General features: G+C 55.5%; 2 protein-coding genes across 2 annotated transcripts in view; one reads left to right on the forward strand and one right to left on the reverse strand.

Moving 5' to 3' along the window:
• Nucleotides 1-6,093, forward strand: part of SLC22A3 (solute carrier family 22 (organic cation transporter), member 3) — a 45,058-nt gene extending 38,965 nt beyond the window's left edge. Inside the window, exons 9-11 of the mRNA XM_004674172.2 lie at nucleotides 188-300; nucleotides 3,632-3,731; nucleotides 4,673-6,093. Coding sequence (XP_004674229.2) covers nucleotides 188-300; nucleotides 3,632-3,731; nucleotides 4,673-4,742 — 283 coding nt within the window. The 3' untranslated portion in view covers nucleotides 4,743-6,093. The remainder of the gene's footprint in view (nucleotides 1-187; nucleotides 301-3,631; nucleotides 3,732-4,672) is intronic.
• A 649-nt stretch (nucleotides 6,094-6,742) lies between these two features.
• PLG (plasminogen) overlaps nucleotides 6,743-20,218 on the reverse strand; it is a 35,285-nt gene continuing 21,809 nt past the window's right edge. Inside the window, exons 12-19 of the mRNA XM_004673961.2 lie at nucleotides 19,143-19,291; nucleotides 18,266-18,359; nucleotides 17,261-17,381; nucleotides 14,617-14,691; nucleotides 14,231-14,371; nucleotides 12,706-12,812; nucleotides 7,653-7,798; nucleotides 6,743-7,072 (exon numbers count right to left, since the gene is read on the reverse strand). Of these exons, the coding sequence (XP_004674018.1) occupies nucleotides 6,911-7,072; nucleotides 7,653-7,798; nucleotides 12,706-12,812; nucleotides 14,231-14,371; nucleotides 14,617-14,691; nucleotides 17,261-17,381; nucleotides 18,266-18,359; nucleotides 19,143-19,291 (995 nt within the window). The 3' untranslated portion in view covers nucleotides 6,743-6,910. The remainder of the gene's footprint in view (nucleotides 7,073-7,652; nucleotides 7,799-12,705; nucleotides 12,813-14,230; nucleotides 14,372-14,616; nucleotides 14,692-17,260; nucleotides 17,382-18,265; nucleotides 18,360-19,142; nucleotides 19,292-20,218) is intronic.

A 20,218-nucleotide genomic window follows, 5' to 3' on the forward strand; every position in this document is an offset into this window, starting at 1 on the left:
GGGCGCGGGGGGGGGTGCACCGTGTCCTACCCAGACGCGAAATGGAAGAGGTTATGTTAGGGTGGGCGCAAGTTACCTTTTCAAAGTTCAAATCTCCAGTTTCTATACTCTTTGTGTTTGAATATTTTATTTATTTACCTTGATTTTGTTGAAATATTTTTCATTTAGGACAGTTTTCTCCCCACAGGAACTTTGGCGTTTCGCTCTGTTCGGGCTTATGTGACTTCGGGGGCATCATAGCCCCGTTTCTGCTCTTTCGGCTCGCGGCTGTGTGGCTGGAGCTGCCCCTGATCATCTTCGGTAAGAACCCCGGTCTCACTGCTCTGCGGTGCTTCCCCCGCACCCCGCGTGAACGGGGCTCTCAGCGAGGACCGGGGCTGACGCTGGCGAAAGCCAGCCGACTCGGACCGCGCTCGCCCTGCTGAGGGGCCGGCAGGGTTCCAGTGAAGTGGGAAGCCCTAAATAACTTTAATTTATATTCCAGGGTTGGGTGAGCAGAGCTCATCTTAGCTTTCTTTGTTTAAGTTCCAAGTTGAGGATCGACAGCTATGAAACTTTTATGGCACTGGGGATCGGAACCAGTGATTTCTCTGGGACAGTCAGTGTGTTTTCAGATAAGCCCGGAGACCAGTTCTAGCTGTCCGTGCTCTCTGTCCACGTCAGCTCTCGCTGCGATGCTGCATGCATGCTCTTGGGCAGCCTCAGGTCTGTCTCTCCTCCCGCTCCCAACGAAGGCCGCAGCCTTCACAGAGAGGACCCATGAGGACACTGGGCCGGCACCGTCCCACCTGTCAGCCCAAACTGAGTCACCACGCAGCCAAATGTGCTTCATTTGGGGTCAAAGGACTGCAGTGGCTCACCGGTTCAAGTAGAAAAGTCCAACGGGCCCCAGCAGGTAGCAGAGGGAGAGCTTAAGGAAGTGAAAGAAGGCGGTGAAGTTACGTGGCTAAAGAAAAGCCTTGCTCACTGTTAGCAGTCTGCTCGCGGTTATTTGTTACCAGTCACTGACCGTCCAGAGGACGGAGGGGCCCGGCCGCGCCTCTCCTGCAGCTGAAAGTCCAGCGTCAGCAAACAATTGTTTATTTGATGGCTTCATAAAACAATAACTTCCGGCCCACTCCAGGGTCTTTGAACTGTTTCAAAAGAGAGAAGCAGAGCAGTTTCCCTGGAAGGAATCCCAGCCCCATTTACAAGTGACTTCACAGACGTCATCAGCTTTTCATACTTTCTTTCTGCCTACATCTCACACCCCCTACCTTCCTCAGCAATAAAGGAAGCAGGTCAGCGTCGTTCTCACCTGCCTTCCCCACCCGCCCTTCCTTACTCCTGATAGAGAATATTTTTCATGCTGGCATTCAGTGCAGTGAAATACTGAGTGCTGAGAACCTACATCCTGAGTAAGCGAGCCTCCTTTAACAGTGCTCGCACAGTAAGGTCGGCTTCTGCTGATTTAATACCTAGGGATTCAGTAAGAGATCATTTCAAATTATTTCATGGAGTCGATCTTCAAGCTCAGTGTTGATTCTATAGCCAGCAGGATAAAGCAAATAGAGTCCCATCGTTCAGCCAAGATGGTGGTCCAGGCGCCTAGCAGGTAGACTGCAGCCTGCCAGGGGGTGGGGCTGGGGGTGGGGGGGCAGGGTGTGCAGGGCTCGGGCGCCATAGTCCCAGTGGGGAGAAAGCCCAGTTTCGTCATCACAACGGGGTGGGATAAAGGCTGAAGGGACAGGCCGTGAGAGCCCAGCTCGCTCAGGGCAGAGCCTACAGGCGGAGGGGAGAGTCAGAGAGGAGGGACCAAGCTCTGGGCTGAGAGCTGAGTGTGGCGGGAAGCTCTCCAGGTGAGGGTGGGCGGGGAGAGGGCTAGAGGAAGGAGGCAGCCTCCAGCTGGGCAGCCAGTCTGATTCCTATGAAATGGGGGGCTGAAGGGTGGGGAGCGTGTGCCCGGCAGATGCAGACGCAGCGGGGAGCAAGGCCCCGCTGGGCAGGGGCCGGGTGCACTGAAGAGTTGCCCTGTACCCAGTGGTGCCTCTGAGAGTGTGGAGGTGGGGTGGACGGTGTTGGGTTTGCCTTCTGGAAGTATGACCCATGCAGATGAATCGGTGGGGGTGATCACGCTAGTAGCCAGACAGTGAAATGGATGTCGTAATCAGGTCAAGAGGTCACGGTGGTGGATTCTCAGCGATGATGGGGGGGGGGTAAAGGGAGAGGAGGAGATTCAGGAATATACTAGAAATAAAATTGGCAACATGGGCTGAGTGATTGGGCGAGGGCCAGGGGGAGCAGAGAGGTGGGGGGCCAGGGCCCTAGCTGGGAGAGCTGTCAGGGAGGCCGAGCCCTGGCTTGGTGGATGCTGAGGGGCAGGTGGGATACGGTGACACCAGGTGGGATACGGTGACACGAGGCAGCTGAAGGAGACCCAGTCTAACACGCAGAAACCAGAGGCCTCGGTGCCCGTGCGCACCAGTGAGGAGTGGGGTCTGGACATCACCTTATGGACACCACCTGATGTGGACAGTCTTTGAAACTGTGGGGATGAGCAAGTTCAGAGAGGCCTGGGGAGCGTGTCAGGGAGGCAGGGTGAGTGGAGTCGGGAAGGGGAGGACGCTGTGGGCAGCGGGGAAAGGTGGGGTCCCACGGGGCAGGGCGGGAGGACGCTGGCCAGCCAACAGCAGGTGGGCTGGGGTAGACCTGCCCCGCCAGGGCCTTTGTTACATTTTGTAACATTTCTGAGCCGGTCATCATGGCAAATCAAAGTCCACCCACCAGTAAAGACAGATTCTCTAGGTTGGGCTGTCAACTCCCGCGGCCACTGCTCTCTGGCTCCTGAGTGGGCCGGCCTGGGGAGGTCGTGGTGGAAACGCCCTCCGGGGTAGGGCTGCTGTCTCCTCTCAGCGAGGCCGGGAGATGGAGGCGCCGGCGGGGGGGGGGGGGGGGATGGCGATGGCTCCGTGGTGCGGGCAGGCGTCCCCGTTCAGGGTGCACTTTCTCGGGGCCAGCAGGGGCAGCATCAAGCACGTACCCAGTGTCTCCAGCACAGGAAGACACGTAGGAAGACGGGGTTTGAAGAGTCAGCTCTAAAGGACAGAGAGACGGGCTGCTAGCTTAGCTCGATGCTGGGGCGCAGGGGCTGGGACAGAAGCTTCTACGAAAAGCAGAGGTTTGCGCGTGGCGCAGCGCCTCCGCTGGCGGGTGCAGGTACTGCAGAGAGGGCTCCTCAGCGGACCCCAAGGCATGGCCCTTGGACAAAGCCGGGAAGAGTCCTGGTGTCTCCCGCAGGAAGGGGAGGTGGGGCTCCTCTAGTGAGGCCAGGAGAAGCTGCAGCGACTCCTGACTGCCGGCTTGTCTTCCATGAAGCGACTTCCCCGAAGGCCCGGCACTTGGCAGGCAGCGGTCATTAGCTCGTGAGCGAGCGAGGGCACGTGTGTCCCGACTGCAGGCCGATGGGCTGGCACGGGGTGTGAGGAAGACGGAGAGCAGGATAAACGCTGGCCGGGGTGACCCCGGGCTGGGGCCGCGGGGCCGTGTGAGGGGCTAGTGAAGGTTGGCCAGCACAGCTGCTTCCAGAGTGAGCTGGAGGGCGAGGGGCCAGCTGTGTGCTCCTGCTGGAATGACGCCTCCCGCTGTTCCCTAGGAATCCTGGCCTCTATCTGCGGTGGCCTCGTGATGCTTCTGCCTGAAACCAAGGGCATCGTCTTGCCAGAGACAGTGGACGATGTGGAGAAACTTGGCAGGTATGGCACGCCGCTGGGCACAGCTTGAGTGGAGGCACATCTCAACCCCCGGGGAGTGATGGTGCTGAGGAAACTTAACACCTGGGCCGTGCGCCGCCATGACGGCATCGCCCCCGGGCTCCCGCCCATTCTCAGCAGTGGGGACGGAGGGTTGCTGCCTGCACAGGGCACCCCAGTGTCTGGTAGAGGGCTCCATCTACCCCACCCGCTGCTGCCTGTCCCTCCCGAGTGACACACTCCCACCGAGCCCCAAACCTGTCGGGGTCAGACTTTGAAGCCCATCAGCAAAAACATAGCAGAGGACGAGAGGTGATGTGAGATCAGGGCTCTTCTCTCGTCACTGCCTTAGAGCGGAGCAAGGGGAGAGGGCGTTCAGGGTGGGAGGGGCCTGTGCATGCAGCTCAGGGAGAATCCACACCCAGCGACACACACGTGAAGAACTAGACCCAAAAGTCAAGCGACGCTATTCTAATTTTTGCATTTTGTGACTTTCATAGTCAAAAGTTGGGTGAAGGAGTCGATTGTGCCCAGTCTCTACCCTTGAAAAAGATCTAGTGAAGTGTGATCCACACTCGTGCAGACTGAGCGCCTGCACCGTGTCCCATGGTTACGTCCCCTGGGAAAACGCTGGATTATTAATCGCGGTAGCATTTCCCCTTTAACCTGCACGAATCCCGTGTCCTCTCTGCTGTGTTTTATTCAATCGGCAGCTCACTCCAAACCACGTGACTCAGAAATTCTCGCGTGTGTGTGACGCTGGCTCCCCGGCCTCAATTCTGAAAGCTGGAGCCAGTTACGTCTGCCACCTGTGAGCTGGGCTTTGTGCGAAGTCCTGTCTGAGTGCACTTGCTCAGGGCCGCCTCGAGGCTGAGTAGCCTTGTGACTTTCCAGCTGGCGGTCTCGTCTTCCCTAAGCCTGTCCTTTCTCCTTTGCTCAGTTAGCCGGCACACCTGTCACTGGGGCAGGAGAAAGGAAACCCAAGTCTCCACTCCCACCTGTGAGGTCCCCTGAGAAAGACGGAGGAAACTGTTCTGACAATGCGACGCGCCTCTTGAAGAGACTTGTGTGTCCACGTGTGCTGTGGGACGCCACGCAGCTCTATGCATTTTAATACTGTACAAAGACAAACTATGCGGATATTTTTATACAGTGTCGGCCGGATCAGGACGCATCCCTCTCACTCCGCGCCCACATCAGGTGCGGACGGCCGGAGACAAGCCTGCCGTGTCGGACAGCTGGGGCCTGGCCCGCGTGGTCCCAGGGGCGAGAGAAGCCCCGTCCAGTCCCCATCATTGCTCCATGGAGAATGTGGGATGTCAGGCCAAGGATCTGGGCAGAGGGCTCAGCAGGGGCCACCCAGTCTCCCACTCTGAGCTGCACCCTGAAGAGTCCCGCAGGAGCACTGCCTGGAGGTGCTGTTCGAGGACAGGCGGGATCTACGGCCTGGGGGTGCAGCGGTCCTGAGCGAGCAGTCGCTTTCTCTGCTCGCTGCGAGCTTTGCCAGCCCCATGGCATCTGGGGCCACTGTGTGCTGGGCTCTGTCCATAGCTAGGAACAAATCTGCAGTGCAATTTGGGCGTCTGGCTCTATTTTCTAGTCATTTTCAGCCCTGAGATTCAGGATGGTTTGGGCCCCTGTTAGGAGACAGTGAGGACCCAACCTGAGTTCTTTACTGAACAAAACCTATGGATTATGATGCCTTGGGCCTTGCGATTTCATCATAAAGGGATGCTTATCTTCTGTTTGTGAGGTCATGTCCACGAGGGTGATGGTGTCCGTGGTCAAGAGTGGAAAACACGGACAGTTCTCATTCTGTCCGGACGCTTTGTCTTAGGAAGAAGCTGCCGGAGCAATCTGAAGAAAGGGCCATAGATGATGCTTCAAGAGTCGGCAGAAGCTTTGTGAGACTCTCGGGCACCCAGGCGGCGCTGATCTTTCTAGTGACAGAGACTTCTGCCTGTGCCGTGGGCAAGGGTGCTGCTGCCTGAGTGCCCTTTCTCTGCATTTGTCGTGGCCTCCGATTCAGTGCATGGCTTGTGCAGCGCTTTTTGATGGCCTCTCCTGTGCTCACAGTCAAAATGGGCGCCAAGGGGAAGCTGGCCGGCCAGGAAGGACGTTCCCGGTGGGCACATGGCAAGACATGTGCTGACTGTAAAATAAGCCGCTTCATCCTTAAAGACCTCATCGGAGTTGATGGCAAGCGTCTTGTTTTGTAGTGAAAGGAGAACAGCTGGGCCAGGGCACGACGTGCGTCCTCCCCTCAGCCTCACACACCTGGACTCGGCTTCCCGCCTCCTCTTTTGTTCTTTGGTACTATCACTTTCAATTGTATTTTGGTTCTGGTAAGAATAAATGTCTTTAAAATGGCCAAGGAAAACCAGTGTCCACCCTTGCCCTTCCTCCTGACCACATGTCCCCATAAATACACCTTGCCTGGGTGACCTGAGTGCTGTCCACCCCGGTAGTCAATTAGCAGCGGGAATTAAGAAGCCACTTATGTTGCTTGGTCCTTTGTAGGCACTTGGCACCTTTTCTAGACTCAGATGCAACTCAGAATAGCATTGAGCCTCTTCACTGGTCTTGTATTACACACCCACTGCCCGGTGAGCTTCCCGACGCACCACTCTGCCGGAGCTGGGTGTGCTGGCCACGGTCGAGTTGTCAGGAACAGATTTCATTCCAAGAATAGAATTTGTTCTCATGCCTCCCTGCCCCCCCCCCCGATACCTGTTGTGCTTTGAAAACATTTATCTCATTGCCAAAAATAAACACACGAAGATGCGTGTCAAGGCATCTTTTGCCCACAAAAGAGAGACATAGCTAACTGTAGTTAAAGGCTCGCGTGGCCATGATGCCACATAGGTCCCTTGTCTTTATGTGACGATACTTTAGGAGCAAAACCTGTTAGGTCCTCTATGGAAAACCAGTAGGATGGATGAAGAAATGGAAACAAGGAACATCAAAACATTAAAGAACAGAGTTTATTTTCAACAAATGTCCTAACTGTGTTGCCTTGTAACAGAGCCTATGCGTCCATGGACTGGAACAATTTATCCACAACAATATTTAAAAATGTTGAGAATTGGCAGAGGGTAACTAGAAGTTTCTTCACTTGATTAATGTCAATTACTTCTGAGCATACTAACCAGAGCTGTCGGTGCTTCACTGTCTTCCATCCATCAGTTATTATTCATTACATCCTCTATCCAGTTGACGAATCTTGAGACGCGCACATAGACACCAGGCTTATTGGGGCGTGCACAGCCGAGACCCCAGGAAGTGACTCCTTGTAAAATGTATTTGTCCTTCTCGAAGCAAACCAGAGGTCCTCCACTGTCGCCCTGTTCGGGAGGAGGGGCTCAGCCACTATGTTTTGTCATGGGAGGTGAGTTTTCCCAGAACTTAAACATTCTTTATAATCAGAAAGGATCTTATCAACTTATCATTGGAACATCTGTGTGCTTCAGTAACAAGCAAAGTATGTCAACAAAACCACACCACTTAGTATTTCCTGGTGAAGAAAATCCATTGTGAATAGCTACTCGTGTCTTCCCACTGTGGGGCTTCTCTAAGGCAGGGTAACCCTAAGAACAATTGGGGGGTAGGTGCAGCTGGTCTTGCCCCTCCCTGCTTAGGTCCCATCTCCAACCCCCTCAAGTCCCCACCCCAGCACACCCCCAGGCAGCGATGGATCTGAGCTACCTGCTTATACCCAACGTGCAACTCCAGGCCCAGGAGTCACCTGGATGACCTGCATCAGGCTCGGGGGGCAGGCCTATGGGGCTCGGGGGTCCATCAAGCCTAGACTGTGGCTTTGTTTGACAAATCCTTCCTGAATTTGCCACTTTGGGGCCGAAATAGCACAGAAGCCCTAACCAGACCAGTACAAAATCAACTTTGCCTTCTAGAGTCTTCTCTTACCTGGCAGCTGTCAGTGCCTCCGGCCAAGTCCCCAGCACAAAGCTCAGAGGATTTGACTTTTCCGTTCAGAAACTCGTAGCGATTGCACACTTTATTCTCAATCACGGGGAGCTGGGCTTCCTTGAGGAAGCCTGCACCATAGGTGCCTGTGTTTGAAAAGATGAAATAGAAGAGTAAAGGTTATTGGATCCAAAATGTGTTCACATGGAAAGTTCCAGAACAGTGGAGAAGCAGTGGTAGACCTCCCCTGTCCACAGGTTGGATGAGACAAGGGGATAGTGTCCATACCACTGAAACATTTCTTTTTTTTGCTTTCAATATTTCTTTTAGTGGAGTCTTTAGGGTTTTCTGTCATCTGCAAATAGTGGATACAAACACCATTCTCTCGCCTAATTGCTCTAGCTAGGACTTTCAGTACTATGTGACACCATAGTGGTGACAGTGGACAGCCTGATCTTAAAGGAAGTTTCTCATCACTGAATACGACGTTCGCTGTGTGTGGGCCATGTGCCTTTATTATGCTGAGGTATGTTCCTTCTGTCGAATTTTTATCGTAAACAATTTTTTTTATCATAAGCAAATGCTGAGTCTTGTCAAACGCCCTCTTTACATCTATTGATATGACTGTGCGACTTTTTGTAGTGGATCACTCAGCGTCTCAGTGCCCGGGTGCTCCGTTTCCCCGCCATGTCTTTGGCATTCTAAGCAAGGTAAGTGATGAGGCCTAGGGCTCATTCGGATCATCCCCTCATCAGCAATCACCGGTCCTTGTCGAAATATTTTGCTGTAAGCGATTTATTCGAGTGTCCTGACCTTTTATGTGCTGTTTGGGCAAGACAGATCCCCAACGCAGCAGCCGGCAGTCCACCCTGATGGGCACTGATGTGGTCAGTGGGGATGTGCTGCCATCCTGTGGTCACAGTAGAGATGGCATTTTTGAGAGCCGGGAGGCTGCTGGGGACCAGGATGTAGGAGGCTGATAGTGATAGGGAGTCCATGCGGTGGGGAGGGGGAAGAGGGAGCCCTACTAGGGTGATTGCTGATGGGGATGATCCAGGGGAGCCCTGCGCCTCATCACAATGGGACGCTACTAAAAAACACTAGGAACAATAAATCCCAACGAAATTCTGTTGTGATCCTATATGTAAATAATAAAGTAGAAGAGAAGGAAATCAAGTAAACAATCCCATATACAGCAGTGTGAAAAAAGTGTCAAATACCTAGGGATAAAAAAAGGAGATGAAGTACATATTGAATGAAAATTGTAGGGCATTGTTAAGGGGATAGAAGAAGAAACGGAAGCTATTCCTGCTCATGGTCTGCAAGAATTGACACTATTAAAATGGCCATCTTACCCAAAGCAGTATCTAACGTCAATGCAATATCCATCAAAGTTTCAATGGAATTCTTCAAAGAAATAGTGCAAAAGTTACTGAAATTTCCCTGAACAGACAAAGCAATCTTCACAAAAAAGAAGAGGAAAGGAAGGATCATGTGCTCAGACTTTTAAGTATACTACAAAGTAATAGTGATAAAAATAGTAAAGCTTTTGAATAAAAGTATACTCAGAGAGCAGTGGAACTGAATTCAGAGCCTGGAAGTAAATCCACACCTATGTGAACAGTTAATCCATGAAAGGAACCCAGAGTACACACAGGAGAAGGGAAAGTCTCTTCAACAAATTGGGCTGGGGTAACTGAACAACCACATGGAGAAAATTGAAACCAAGCCACACCACATAAAAATTAACCCAAAATAGATTAAAGACTGGATGTATGATCAGAACCATAAAACATAGAAGTAAACATCAGCAAAACTCTCCAGGACACTGGCTTCCGCTATGTCTTTGGGGACCCAACTCCAATGCCAAGAAATACAAAAATACAAACAGGACCACATCAAACAGCAAAAGAAACTATCACTAAACCTAAAATGGGAGAAAATACTTGCACATCAGACATCTGATAAGGGGGCTGATGGCCAGGATCTAAAAGAACTCGCATAACTGAGCAGTAAGAAAACCAGGAACCTGGTTAAAAAGTGGGACAAAGAGCTAAACAGACACTTCTCCAAAGAAAAATCAGATGATCAACAGGGATGTGAAAAAGCATTTAACGTCACTTTTCATCAGGGAACACCAAAACCCCAGTGAGATATGGCCCGTGAGAATGGCCATCTCAAAGAAAAGCACCAACGAAAAGTGCTGGCAAGGATAAGAGGAAAAGGGACCTCTGTGGACGGAGGGTGGGAATGCACACAGGCCCAGCCCCACGGGAGACAGAGGGAGGTCCCGCAAACTCTTTCAAGCAGATCTACGAGATGGTGAGGTCGGGGAGGCAGTGCAGGAGGGTGGTTAGAATGCACAGCGGGGGAGGGGCTGCCACAGAAGAAACAGCAAGAGGATGCAGCTGTTTCGAGTCTATGATCCAAAGAATGCAAAACCGCTAGTTCAAAAGGCTGAAGGCACCCTCTGTCCGCTGCAGCACTGCTTATAGCAGCCAAATGTGGAACCGACCTAAGTGGATAGAGAAGCTGAGGTGTCTACTCACCGTGGAATACTACTCAGCTATGAAAAGAGATGAAATGGTGCCATTTGTGACAGCAGGGATGCAACTGGGGAGGATCGTGCTAAGGAGGAGAAAGACAAATCCTGGATAATTTCACTTGCGTGGCATCGGAAAAACATAACAAAGGAACAGAAAGAGCTAAGCTAAAGCAAAGGGTAGAACGTTGCAGAATTGAGGCGACTCACGGGGAAGGTGGGGGTAGGGAACGGAGCAGGCAGGGGCCAGCGGTCTGCGGTGGAGGGGAATGGGTGCTTTGGTGGCAGGTGGGACATGGGAACACACCTCTCACGTGGTGTGAGCACTTGTTGGCTTAAATCACAGATAGAGTTGTAAACCAGGGTTCACCTTGATTTTTAAAAGTACTGATTCATCGGATTTCTAATTGCTACTGACAATTGGAAAATTGGTCAAACAGGCCTGACCTGGGCTTTGTGACCCCCGGGCCGGTCAATAAGCACTAGCTATTTCCTCGGTAGGCCGGGGCGAGGTCGGGGAGGCAGTGCAGGAGGGTGGTCAGACTGCACGGCGGGGGAGGGGCTGGCACGGAGGAACAGCGAGAGGACGCAGCGGTCAGCAGGCCAGCTCCACCGGAGCCACCGCCATGAGGTCTGCGTTTCGTTAACTGGTGGTGACGACGGGGAGGTGGGGGTGACGGTGATGATGGGCTGGGGGACAGCGGTGACTCTGATGGGAGGTGGGGAGGTTTGGGGTGATGTGATGGTGTTGCTGCTGCTGGCGGCGGGGATGAAAGGTGTCGCAGCAACGGTGAGGACGGTGGTGGCCGGTGGTGGCCGGTGGTGCAGCAAGCGTAAGGGGTGTTTGCTATAAAGCGCCCTCTCCCAAGCACAGAGCGCCCGTGCGCAGCACAGCCGGCCAGTGTGGTCGGCCCCTGCGGGGAAGCCGAGCCAGAGACTCCAGCACAGGAGGCGAGCCGAGCGGACCAGCAGCCACGTGGTGGCCATTCTAACTGATTGGCTCCGCGCGGGCTCCTGTTGGTCTCCTTGATGCCTGGAAACCGTTCCTCCGGCATCCCAGCCCATGCCCCGAGGCGAGGGCCACGCCTCGCCCCGCGGGGGTGGGGTGGAGGCCTCCTTGGTGCGGGGGATGTGGCAGGGCCTCACAGACCATGAGGGCACCGAGGGAGTGGGCGCCGCCTCCTGACAGCTGACAGCGCCCCCATGCTCAGGGGGAGACCTGGCTCCGGACGCCCAGACAGCCAGCGGGGCCCCACGCCCAGGAGTCCTCTCCGTGGAGCCTCTGCCGCATGCGAGGAGCCCTGGGGTGAGGGCTGCGCTCCCTGGGTCACCAGGACTTGGCCTCAGGGCCCCCCCACCGCAGCCCAGCAGCCCACCATCGGCAGAGGAAACAAACGGCCCGAAGCGGCGGTGCCTGCCGACCCCCGCAGCTGGTAAGAGGGGGCGCCGGGCTGGGTGTGGGTGCGCCTGGTCAGGCCGCGCCTCTTTGCCAAAGGGGACCGGAATGTGCACCCCCAGCTGTGCGTGGGGGCGAGGTGGTTCTACGTGCACATGGCGGGGCAGCACGCACCCCTCAGAGAGGCCTTGTGGGCTGTTTCGCCTTCCCTCACCTCCGTGTTCAGCTCCAAGGTGTGGAAAGGGGGGTGCAGGAAATCCGGAGCGAGATTTTGAAACAGTAAGTAGCAAGAGCAGAGTGAGAAGGAGACGAGTTTGGAATTATCTAGACTAGGAGCTGTTCCCTTTTTTTAAACCACAAAATCTTTCTTCTGTTGAAAAATGTGTGCCTACAAACTACGCCAGGGAACCCCATCTGGGAAGACTCATCCACGGCCCTGGGACCAAGGTTGTGGGGTGACGTGGCCGGCTTGCCCAAGAGGGGCAGAGCCGGGGACAGTGTCCGGGCCGGCGGCCCGCACAGCCCTCCGAGGAGCGAGCTGGAGACCTGTGCTCACCTGTCCCTCCCCGGCCCCTCCGTGGGGCGCCTGTAATTGTTGTCAGGGTACGGTACAGGGTGGGACGGAATCCCGAAAGGGAGCCCAGGCCCTGAGCCGGGACCCCCTGTAAACAGCGCCCTCTCCCGCCCCGAGGGCCACAGTGGGCCCACCCCAGAACCGCACCGCTCTGACACCCCCTTCTCTCCTGCCTTTCCTGCTCTGTCTGTCGCAGCCGGCACAGCCACACGGGCCGGACGAGCAGGCACTGGGGAGACGGATTTGACTGTGAATTTCTGTTGTTGCTTCACGCTATGGGGCGTCAGTCTGGCCAGCTTCACGGGGGACATGACCTGACACATTTGCAGCCTGACGTCAGAGCCCTCTGTCCTGCCGTTAATGTTGACATCGCAGACTGTCCCCGCCTGGCCCAGCACCCCTGGCAGCGACCGAGGACAACAGGCCGGCACCCAACCGTCATTTACGGGCTTTGTCCAACTTTCTCCAAGACGTTCCTTTTCCCCACGTAGGTGGCAGGTCAACACATCATTACTTTGGGGAATTGCAAAATTTCTCTCACCTTGGGTTTCCCCCCAGCCGGTGATGTAGCACAAGGTCCGGTCGGCCACCACGTAGTTCTGGGTTGGCAGGCAGGCGGGGATCACCTTCTCAGTGATGATGGCAGGGCTGCGGCAAAGCAGAAAGAGCTAGAATGAGGGGCTGGTTCACCCAGGTGAGACGCTGCCACCGCAGCCCGCAGCCGGAAGCTGGCATTTCCACCCCCCTGACGCCGGGCCGCGCGGAAGACCCCTGTTCCTCCGTGTGTTGGCCCGGAGCAGCGGACAAGCCAGCGTGTCCCTCAGGCATCCACAGGACCAGAAAGTAGAGGCTGTCGGGATGGCAAAGCCTCAGCGCCCACATCTGTCCTGCCATGTCGGCTGCATGAGAGCGCGTGCTATCAGTGGAGAGGCCTGGACCGCAGACGGAGGCCCGAGGGACACCGCCCCGGCTGTGGTGGCAGCTACCGAGGGGCCGGGCCTGCGCTGGCCGCTCGACTTTGTGGGCTCTGTTTCCTCATCCACGCGTGTACATGAACCCCACAGGATGGGTGAGCCTGGAGGCCAGCAGCTCGCCAGATGGCGTGTCTTCAGAGAATCTGCAATTGCCTTAGCATTCCAGAACCTGCAACATTACGGCTGCGGTCTTACGACTCGTTTTTGCTTTAGGAGATTCTGAAGGCAAACAGGTTGGAGGCCAGACAGGCTCTCTGGGTAAGAAGCTGCCGCCTGGACGGCGGGTGCAGGGTGCCGGCTGGGTGCTAAACGGACCTGCCCACCAGAGAACACCCGGAACCTCACATCTATGCAGCGACATTCAGGCCGCCAGGGCCTCCTGCCGGCCATCAGGCCCCAGGAAGGGTATCGCCCTCTGGGCTCCACCCAGGAGCTCCTGTCTCTCCGCCCTAGAGAGTCGTAAACACCGACCGGCTGTCAGTGCAGAGTCCGCTGCCCGGGCTCCACCAGAGCCCTGCGCCTGTCCAGGCCCCGAAGTGCCTTCCCAAAGTAGCCGTGGGTTTAACTTAGCTGGCCGGGACCTGCCCAAATCCGTCTGACCTGAGCTGGCATAAGCAAGGCTGCCTCGTTGCCAGGCTTCAAAAACACCGTTTCAGCGGCGCTGTGAGGCTGATGGGAAGTGAAGACCAGGTGGTGACGTGCTGGGCCCTGCGGTCTGTGAAGAGCTCTGAAACGCCCACACTGGAGCCACACAGCGCTGCGGCGTGGAGAGACTGCCAACTTAGGCTGCTGGAACGACCTCCGGCTGCAAGTGCCTATTAGCCGGCTAGCCGAATAAGTGAGAGTTTGGGGGGAACTGCGTACCTCGGGTTTCAGCTCAGTCTTTGTCCTCTTGGGGAGCCCGCCCAGGGCTGTCCACGACCACCGCTGGGGATGGCAGGGTGGGGCCAGCATGGACCTCGGGCTCACGCGCCTCTGTCCCCTAGATGGTGCCTGACTGAGCCCCTCGGCCCCCACGCACCACACTGTCACAGCTCGTGACGCCAGGCCACAGACACGTGCCGGCCTGGATGAAGCCTCGGGGGCCGGTACCTGCTGAGCTTCAGCAAGGCGATGTCTGCTCTTCCTGGCCCCAGGAACATCTTGGCCACTCCTATGTCCTGGACGTCCGGCTCAAGTTTCACTTCCTGGTGTGCACCAAGGATGACCTTGTATGATGAGGCCCTTGGGGACCTAGAAGACAGTGATGTCAGGAGCAAAATAGAGGCCAGAGCTCAGGGACCCTCCCGAGCCATGGACACTGCATCCCAGCTGCCTTCCCTGTGGCCTCTGAGTGGGAGGCAGGGAGGAGAGGTAGAGATGGAGGGAGAAGTGGAGGAGGGGGTCGAGGGGAGGAGTGAAGGGTGGAGGGCGAGGGTGGCAAGGAAAGGGGGTGGGGACTTTGAGACAGGTCTTCCGGTCAGGTGCTCCACACTTACCTCTCCAAGCAGTGGGCAGCGGTCACCACCCACTGCGGGGCGATTAACGTTCCTCCACAGAAATGCATCCCAAACCTAGGGAGGAAAGTGCCAGGACTTTAGTTCAAATACCACGGTCAGTCCTCCAGAAAGAAGTGTCCACTCAGTCTTGAGAGCACTGACGTTCACAGCGGGGCTGGCGTCACTAGTGGGTGACACAAGCTGTGCAACAGCTATCGACCGACATATTCCGGATGGAGACGGAAGAGCTCTGAAAAATCAGACTTTCCACGCTCACTTACGTTGTGACCTCCCTTTTTTGTATAATCGTAATATCAAAATATTCTGAGCAACCTTCAGCTTGGTTTTTGCCTCAGTCTAGATTGGATTGCCTCAGCCTAGAAGGCGCAACCTGGCCCTGACAAGCAAGTACTGCACCAGGGTGAGACATTCCTCTCGAAGTCAGAAGTCATGAAACAACTGGCTGATTAATAAAAACAAATGTCTGTTAGGGCAAAGTCTCACTGCCAGAGGAGGAAAACCCAAACCTTATCACTCTATCTCAAGTAGCCTTCTATTCAGTTTCTAAATAACCACTCAAACTTCTTACTATCTAGTCTTAGATATGGAAATTCACCCAAGTGGCCTATTCAGAGCTAATCAGGTTTTCTACCATCTAGACTTCAAGGAAACTCACTTAAACTTTCTAACAAGTTTTTCAAAGAGCCTTACCTTAATTTGATTTACAAGAAATTTCCTCTTCCTGCCCTCAGTTACTTTCCCCCCTAGGATGTCTCTATGAGAATGAAAGCATTAAGTAATAGATAATGTTTCAGGGGCTTTATTTTGGTGAATCTTCACTGTGGTAAATATAGTAATATTAATCTTAAACTTTGTGAATCTCTGTACCTGTTTTAACCTTGATACATTGATTTTAAAAATATTATAATCTCAACTAAAGGTCAAAACGACCCCAGACTATTCTTAGCAAAAAGGTGATTGTGACCTCAGCTCATTTCATATGCTAATGTCACCCCTCTGCCGGCCTGAAGCGTGTAAAATAAACCTCCGCGGAAGGCAGGGCAGGAAGACTCGCACCCAACTCCCATTCCCTGTCTTCCTCGCGCCCGCTCCCCTTTTTTTTCCTTTCCCCCCTTTTTCTAGGAATCTCCGCTCACCTACGCTGTTCCCACCTTGAGACCCTGCCTGTTCTGCCCCCCAATAATCCGTGACTGGGGACAAAGAGTCTCTGACAAGTGGGCTTTTCTGGAAGGTTTCATTCATACCAGGGGGCTGGGGAAGGCTAGGTGTGGGCTCCCCGACCCGAGCACCAAGCCATGAGGCTCCATCATGAAGCAGCTCTGGCCTGACGTGCCGGTCTGGGCCCCTCAAGTCACTGCCTGTTCTCCGCAGTAAGAGACAGGCAGGACCTCTCAGGAAGCCACTGTGACCTGAGCCACCATGGTTCGTGGGAGTCTGTGGAATCACCTGAGAAAACTCCCTAAATCATTCACAGGCAGGACCCTCTAGCCACACAGTCGCTCACAGAGTCGCCGTGAAGCTGATTGTGACGAGGACACGGACAGCAAGTGTGCGACGGTGAGGAGGCCTTCGTGTAGTGAGGAGAGTCTGAGGGGCCTCGCTGTGGCCGGGGGCTTCTGTCCAACACTGTCACCTCTATGGCCCGTGTTCCCTCCCTGGCCAGGGAAACCCAAGGGCACAGCAGACCTCTCCTGTCTCTCCATTGTCCCCCTCACAATGTAGATCTGTCTATCCTGCTCCCCACTTTGTCTCTGGGGAGTCCTCTCACCCCCACACCTCTAGCCTGCACCCCAGTTCTACACACACCCACACACACACCACACACACACAAAGAACCTGCAATATATGAAAAGTGAGACTAACTAGCAAGGAGTGACTGAAGGAGAGGCAAGAGAAGAAAAACCAACGAGACAGAGGGACACATGCTGCTGTGTGGCGTCCTCAGCCTCCCGGGGCTGTGGCTGGCAGCCTCTGTCCGGCTGGCATCCAGGGCAGGGCACTGCGTGCAGGTGTGATGAGAAAGCCATGCAAACGAGCAGAGGAGCCTGCGTCACCGTAGGGGTTCTGGAGACGCCAGGAAAGCAGCCTTGTAAAGGAACAGCCACCGGCATGACGGCCAGACGGGCAGAACCCTGTGAGGGAAGTGGACGGCTAGGTGGCCGGAGCTCCCTCGCTGAGGGTGCGTCTGTGGAGGGAGCACATCCCTTCATTTGTGAACAGGTCCGAGAAGAATGTGCATCTGGGAGTGTGTAACTTCACCCTCGCCCCTCCCCAAGTGACAGGATTCTAAAAGCGTCCCTTTCTTTTTGTTTTACAAAGAGACAACATCCACCAGGTCAACTTCAGAGGCGTTTTCCTGCAGCTCCAGGGATACCAGAGCTGGGTATGAAACTGCTGCATTTTGAGCATAGCTGCCAGACCAAGGAAAAGCTAACAATGCCGGCTACTTGCAAAATAGAAACCCTAGAAAAAATACATCTTCAATTTATAATAGGCTCCCTGGGTCCGTAGGAAGATTCAAAAGCAGGCCCTAACCCCTGAGCTGTGTGGAGTCAGTGAGAAGGTGGACTGGCTCATGGGGCTTACCCGCGAGGAGGAAGCACGTCCCGGGAAGCACCGTTACCTGGTTCTGAGGCTGACCTGCCAGGGCCAGGAGTGCGGGTTAGCCACGCATCCGCCCACGACCCTCCCCGGGCACTTCTTCGGCTCCACCTTGGGTTTTCCACAGTCAAATGCAGAGGACGCTGTGGCACAAATGGGCAGAGCAGCGTTCAGGAAGCACTGTCCACGCGAGTCACAGGAAGAGGAGTCTAAGCCCAGCCCCGGGCCTGACCTCTCACCACCCAAACGAAAGCGCATCTCTGGAATACTTTAAGTTTCAAAAGTGGTGGTAGACAATACATAAGTCCCCCTTTCAAAAAATATTTAAGTACTTTTAAAATTATTTGTGGGGGAAATTGGTAGAGGTAGACATTAGAGTGGGAGTCTGTGAAGAGACCCTGAGTGGCACAAGTTGGTATTCTGGTTCGCTGTCCTGCATGCAATGTCCCACATTCCTGCTGTCCTACAGCTGGTGTCCCAGATGTCCACTGTCTGCTATACCCTATACCCAATGTCCTGTATTCCTGCTGTCCACTACGCCCTGTCCCCAATGTCCCACATTCCTGCTGTCCACTACGCCCTGTACCTAATGCTCTGTTGTCCTTTATGCCTGTACCGAATGTCCCTGATTCCCGCTGTCCACTATCTATAGCCTCACAATTTCCTCCTGCTTTCTTTCTCCGCAGGGCTGCAAGAGAACATTTCCAGTGGTGATTTGGAATCTGTCTTCACGCATCCAAACCAGATGTCGCAGAATCCAGGTAGGATCTGACACCTTGAGGTCGCCGCTAAGCTCCCTCTGTTGTATTTACTTTATTTAAGGTGTTGGGGACAGGAGTTTGCCTAACACATGGGGCCACCAGTAAGGCCTGTGTCCCCCAGACACCTCCGGGGAAAGGAGGGCTGGGGGGAGGCAGTCCTCACCCCCAGAGGGGCTCGGCTCCCAACCCTCCCCGGCACGGCCGCAGCCGAGGGGAAGCTGCATTTTCTGGAGAAGCCCGCTCCTTCCACACAGAGGACAACTCACCACACTGAGGGATGTCACAGTAGTCAAACAGCTTTCTGGGGTTCATGGTGTAGCACCAGGGCCCACTGGTGTCCCCATCGGGATTCCGGCAGTACTGAAAGAAGGGAGGTGTGTTATGGACACAGGGCAGAGGGGGTGCGGTGCCCCTTTATACTTGGCGGGTTGGTTTCAAGACGCTCACGGAGGCTCCGAGGCACCGAGCACCTTGGCCACGTCTCTTTGCTGTCGAGAGGCTCCAGCTGAGGAACTCGCCCCCCTTAGGAGGGGCACAGGGGACGGGGAGGCTGAAGGATGCCCACTCAGTGAGCACCCCGGCCGTGGCAGGGCACTTTTGAGAGACCCCGCAGCGTGGGGGTGCGAACAGCTCATCGGGCCCTGGCTCACCTCAGCCTCTTCGACCCCACGTTCCAGTTGCTGTTTGCCAGAGACGCTGGTTCCCCTGGGCTGTGCACCGTCCGGGGGCCAAGCCCCACAAGCAGCGTCTCCCTTCTTCCCTACTCATCCTCCCTCCAGAGAAAACCGTCCCAGGAAGCGTGAGACCAGGAAATCCTACTCCGTGGAATCCTCATGACCCCAGGAATATTTTCTAGCAATTTCCTAACGTGTCAGAAAGGTCGTCTTTGATTTCCAAAGTCTAAGGGCAAACACTGAAAACTATAAACAGCACCCAATAAACACAAAGCCGGGCAGGCCGCAGAAGGGAGGCGAGAGGCCCCAGGGCAGGGCTTCCCACGCGGCTCCGGGGCCCACCGGAAGGCGGGGTGCCCCGCCCGCCCACACATGGCCTGCGCGCGGGCTGGCTCCCGTGGCGCAGGGGCAGCCGAGCCGGCAGGAGCTGGTCCACGGGGGTGCAGCAGGTCCCCAGCGAGGGGCTTACGTTTTCTTCCAGACCAGCCTGTGGCTTTGTCTCCGGAGTGAAAATGCTGTGCTTGTGGGGCTCCTGGGCAGCCCAGGGCTGGCACGGGGTGCCCGTGACCGTGGTGGCCTTCTTGCCCCGGTATCCTTTCCCGATCCCAAACATGCAGTCTGTGGGGAACAGAATGGGGTCATGAACCGGGTGCGGACCGATAGCAGAGTGCGTGCAGACTCTGGGCCCAGCCTCCCCAGCACTGGGGGGCCCAGGAAGCGGGGACCTTGCTTACTGGCACATTTGGGAGTGATCGCACATTTAGCAGGACATCAGACTGGGAACTGTGGCCAGGACACTAAGACAGAGTTGCCAGAACCAGAAGCGCTCTCCCTGCTCAGGGGGCCAGGACAGGGTACCCCACAAGCACTGGGGGAGGCAAGGCCCTGGGGGAAGGGCCTGAGCTTCAAACCAATTTCTCCTTTCTAATCATGACTGTCTGGAGCACTTTGAATTATGCAAAACTCATCAGAGGTCACCAGACCCCCGGGTTTGTGTGCTATTTTAGGGGACACCAGCTCCCCGTGTCTCCTCCTGCCGCATGGCAGAGCGCTGGGCTGTAGCCCGACGGCAGGAGCCAGGAGCCCGGCCCTTGCAGCCACACACCGGGCCGGGCAGCAGAAACGCACGGCGAGTCCGTGGCGTCCCGCCACGCTGGCAACCACGGCCTTGTTTTGGGGCCCCGGCCCTGCTGAGCTACATTGCTCGTGTTTGCCAGGGAGCGCCACCTGGCCTGACTAGCACCCCTAATTTGGCACATTCCAAACCAAAGGAGTCATTTCTGTTCCTCCAGGGGGAGGCATGGACTTGCTTTTCTGGAATGTTCCAACTCTGCCAGAGCCACTGTATCAGCCTTGCAATACACCCAGGCTCACCTCTGCCCATCCCTCACGGTCAGGACTTCTCACTGCCCGCAGAAACCACCCTCCCAGGCGTCCCCCGCAGAGGCATTGTGGCAGCCGGCGCCTCCCTGGCGTCCTCCCGGCAGCCCGCAGCCAGCACACCAGGTCCCCGCAGCCACAGGCCTCTGCGTCCCTGAGCTCTCC

The sequence above is a fragment of the Condylura cristata genome, unplaced genomic scaffold (assembly GCF_000260355.1).
Source record: "Condylura cristata isolate star-nosed mole 26May11 unplaced genomic scaffold, ConCri1.0 scaffold00001, whole genome shotgun sequence".
Classification (NCBI taxonomy): Eukaryota; Metazoa; Chordata; class Mammalia; order Eulipotyphla; family Talpidae; genus Condylura; species Condylura cristata.